Here is a 4,101-nt window from a genome sequence, read left to right as displayed (position 1 = left end):
TCCAAAAAAGCGATTTTTGAGTGTGTCCCACTCATGGATCGGGAATTCTCCCGGGAATGGGAACGTGGTGGTTCCCTGGAACATCCCGAGGTGAAAATGTGAATTTTTTCCTTCTTTTCCAGAAAAAAAGAGCCACATTTTATGAGAACATCATGAAGGCCATGCGACCCCAGCCCGAGTATTTCGCTGTCGGGTACTACGGACAAGGATTTCCCTCTTTCCTGCGGGTGAGGATCCCCCAAATTCAAATATGGGCACCCTAAAAGTCACAAATTTTGGAGAAAATTCGGTGCCGAATTCCCTTTCCTTTCAGTTGCATTTCCAGATCAAAATCCTGGGAACTTTCAGAGCCTTTCAGAGATGAGGAAGAGACGAAATTTTGAGTTTTTACCAGTTTGGGTGCAGTCCGGGCGTTGCGATAGGGTTTTTTAGATGGTGGAAAAGTTATTCCGCGGATTTAAACAGAATTTTTGTGTTTGTGCTTCCTCTGAAACGTGATGGCCACTGTGAGAAAATGGGAGAATTTTTCCCACTTTTTTCCCAGACCAAAATCAGCCAAATTTTCAGAACAGGGATAATTTCAGTGTTTTATTCTTTCTCACCTTTTTTTCCAGCCCAAATCAGCCAGATTTCATGGACAGGGATCATTTCAGTGTTTAATGATTCCAGAAGAATTAAAATTGTTATTTGGGGCAGCAGCCGAGCGTTGCTGGAGCTGTGTGGGGGCAGGAACGGCTCAGATCCAGGGGCAGCGCGGCTGAAAATATTCCTGGGATTGAAAATTCAGGATCATTTTAGGATTTTCTCCACCACGATGAGGAGTATGAGCTCCTTGGCATCTTTGGATCTTTCAGAGGCTGATTTTTAATTTCTTTTTTTCAATTCCCTTTTTCTTTTCGCCTCTCTTCCGTCCCTAAAACAAGATTTTCATCCCCTTTTTTCCTTCTGCCCCCAGAATAAGATATTCATCTACCGGGGCAAGGATTTGGGATTTTTGGAAATTGATTTTTGAAGCTCCTTGAGATATTTGGATTTTTAATTCCCTTTTTTTTTTCCCACCCCCAGAACAGGATTTTCATCTCACACAACAAAGAGTACGAGCTCCTTGGGATCTTTGGGATCTTTGGGAAGCTGATTTTTAATTCCTTTTTTTTCCCCTTCTATTCAGACAAGAACTACGAACTTTATGGGATTTTTGGGAAGCAAATTTCTAAAGTTCTTTGGGATATTTGAATCTTTAATTCCCATTTTTTTTCCCTCCCCCAGAACAAGATTTTCATTTACCGGGGTAAGGAGTACGAGCGCCGTGAGGATTTCAACCTGAAGCTGCTGACGCAGTTCCCGGGAGCCGAGAAACTGAGCAGCACCGCGCCCCCGGGAGAGGAGATCAGAGCATCCCCCAAACAGTGTATCTTTTGGGGTTTGTGGGGTTTGTGGGGTTTGGGGGGTTTGGGATCGTCAGGGCATCCCCCAAACAGTGTATCTTTAGGGGTTTGGGCATTTGGGATGGTCAGGCATCCCCCAAACAGTGTATCTTTTGGAGTTTGGGGGATTTGGGGCATTTGGGATCATCAGGGCATCCCCCAAACAGTGTATCTTTTGGGGTTTGGGATCATTGGGGTTTCCCCCAAACAGTGTATCTTTTGGGGTTTGGTGGATTTCGGGAATTTGGGGGATTTGGGGTCATCAAAACTTCCCCCAAACAGTGTGTCTTTTGGGGTTTGCGGGGTTTGGGGGGTTTGAGATCATCAGGGCATCCCCCAAGCAGTGTATCTTTTGAGGTTTGGGAGGTTTGGGATCATTGGGGTTTCCCCCGAACAGTGTATCTTTTGGGGTTTGTGGAGTTTGGGGGGTTTGGGGGGTTTGGGGTCATCAAAACTTCCCCCAAACAGTGTATATTTTGGGGTTTGTGGGGTTTGGGGCATTTGGGATTGTCAGGGCATCCCCCAAACAGTGTATCTTTTGGGGTTTGGGGTCATTAAGGCTTCCCCCCCAACAGTGTATCTTTTAGAGATTGGGATCATCAGGATTTTCCCCAAAGAGTGTATCTTTTGGGGTTTGTGGGGTTTGGGGAATTTGGGATCATCAAAACTTTCCCCAAACAGTGTAACTTTTAGGGTTTGTGAGGTTTGGGGGGTTTGGGATCATCACCGTTTGGGTGGGGCGTAGATCCCATCGTCTTTACCGATCACTGAGCCATCAGAAGGATGACCCGGCAATCAGTGAATCCCAGCAAAAAAAAGGGGAAAGAAAAATCCCCAAAAAAAGGAAACAAAAGGAAAAAACTTAACCCAAAACACGTGCAGATGTGCAGTGCTTCCTGGTGAAGCCGGTGATGAACCTGCCCGCTCGGTACAAGGACAAACCCGTCCCCGAGCAGATCCTCAAGTAATGGATTTTCCCTTTTTCCGCGATTTTTCGGTCGGGTTTCTAATCTGGTGGCTGGGGAGTGGGGGGGTGTGGTTTGGTGTGGGAATGGTGGGGAAATGGTGAGAAAATGGTGAGGAAATGGTGAGAAAATTGTGTAAGAACTGTGTAAAAAAACTACAAAAAATGGTGAGAAAATGGTGTGGAAATGGTGTGAAAATATGAGGAAATGGTGAGGAAATTGTGAGAAAATCATGAGAAAATCGTGAGAAAATTGTGTAAGAACTGTGTAAAAAGACTACCAAAAAATGGTGAGGAAATTGTGAGAAAATGGTGTGGAAATGGTGGGAAAATGGTGAGGAAAATGGTGAGAAAATTGTGTGAAAATTGTGAGAAAATTAGTGTAAGAATTGTGTAAAAAAAATGTAAAAATAGTGAGAAAATGGTGAGAAAATTGTGTGAAAATGGTGTGGAAAATGGTGAGAAAATTGTGATAAAACGGTGAGAAAATTGTGTGAAAATGGTGAGAAAATTGAGTAAAAAATGTGTGAAAATTGTGCAAGAATTGTGTAAAAAAGTGTAAAAATAGTAAAAATTGTGAGAAAATGGTGAGAAAATGGTGATAAAGTTGCAAGAAAATGGTGAGAAAATTGCCTGAAAATGGCATGGGAAAAAAAGTAAAAATAGTGAGAAAATTGTTTGGAAACAGTGTAAAAATTGTGAAAAAATTGTGAAAATTGTGAGAAAATTGAAAAAAAAAGATGAAAAAATAGTTTAAAAATAGTATAAACTCTTCAAATCTTTCAAATCCCTCCCCACTGTGGTGAGGACACTGAAATATTTTTGAGAAGGATAAGAGGGAGGAAAATGCCCTTTTTTCCCTCTTTTCTGCAGTTATTACCGAGCCAACGAGGTGCAGCAGTTCACGCACTCCCGCCCCRTTTTTAAGGGTGACAAAGACCCCGACAACGAATTCGCCGTGAGTTCGTCGCCTTCGCTGGCATTTCTTGGTGATTTTTAACCAAAATTGTCACTTTTTCACTCTCCCTGCAGCTCCGGAGGTTGGGAATTCGGTGGAGGCGTGGAAATGGTGTTGGAGGAGGGATTTTTGACACAAAATCCGTCATAATTTGGGATTTGGGTTGGTGATGATGGGGGTGGAGGGGGTCCATGGGTGGAGTTTGAACCCAAAATCTGTCAGAATTCAGGAATTGTAGGATTGGGATTGGTGATGATGCCAAAGGGGCTTCAAGGATGGATTTTTAACCCAAAATCCGTCAGAATTTGGGAATTGTGGGATTGGGGTTGGTGATGATGCCAAAGGGGCTCCATGGATAAATTTTTAACCCAAAATCCGTCAGAATTTGGGAATTGTGAGGTTGGGGTTGGTGATGATGCCAAAAAGGCTCCATGGATAAATTTTTAACCCAAAATCTGTCAGAATTTGGGAATTGTGGGGTTGGTGATGGGGGTGGAGGGGGTCCATGGGTAAATTTTTAACCCAAAATCTGCCACAATTCAGGAATTGTGGGGTTGGGGTTGATGATGATGCCAAAGGGGCTCCAGGGGTGGAGTTTTAACCCAAAATTGGTGAAAATGTGGAATTCTGGGGGAGGTGGGAGYGGCTGTGGAATTCCTGCCGCTCCTCCTGCAGCCCTCATTCCACCCAGGACAGAACTGAGTTGCAGAAACAATGTTTTCCTGATGTCAGGAAAATATTTTTTTCCCTCTTTA

The 4,101-nt window shown here is 43.6% G+C and overlaps 1 protein-coding gene across 1 annotated transcript in view; it reads left to right on the top strand.

The window, feature by feature from the left end:
* LOC130587455 (dedicator of cytokinesis protein 5-like) overlaps positions 1-3,465 on the top strand; it is a gene marked incomplete at its 5' end in the record, with an annotated part of 4,253 nt that extends 788 nt beyond the window's left edge. The window contains 4 exons of the mRNA XM_057388430.1: positions 123-227; positions 1,267-1,408; positions 2,307-2,388; positions 3,262-3,465. Coding sequence (XP_057244413.1) covers positions 123-227; positions 1,267-1,408; positions 2,307-2,388; positions 3,262-3,388 — 456 coding nt within the window. The remainder of the gene's footprint in view (positions 1-122; positions 228-1,266; positions 1,409-2,306; positions 2,389-3,261) is intronic.
* Positions 3,466-4,101: the final 636 nt, after the last annotated feature.

This window comes from Malurus melanocephalus, unplaced genomic scaffold (assembly GCF_030028575.1).
Source record: "Malurus melanocephalus ecotype Western Australia unplaced genomic scaffold, MMel_1.1 scaffold_1921, whole genome shotgun sequence".
Taxonomy (NCBI): Eukaryota; Metazoa; Chordata; class Aves; order Passeriformes; family Maluridae; genus Malurus; species Malurus melanocephalus.
The sequence above is the reverse complement of the archived record's forward strand: the minus strand, read 5'-3'. Positions and strand labels throughout refer to the sequence as shown.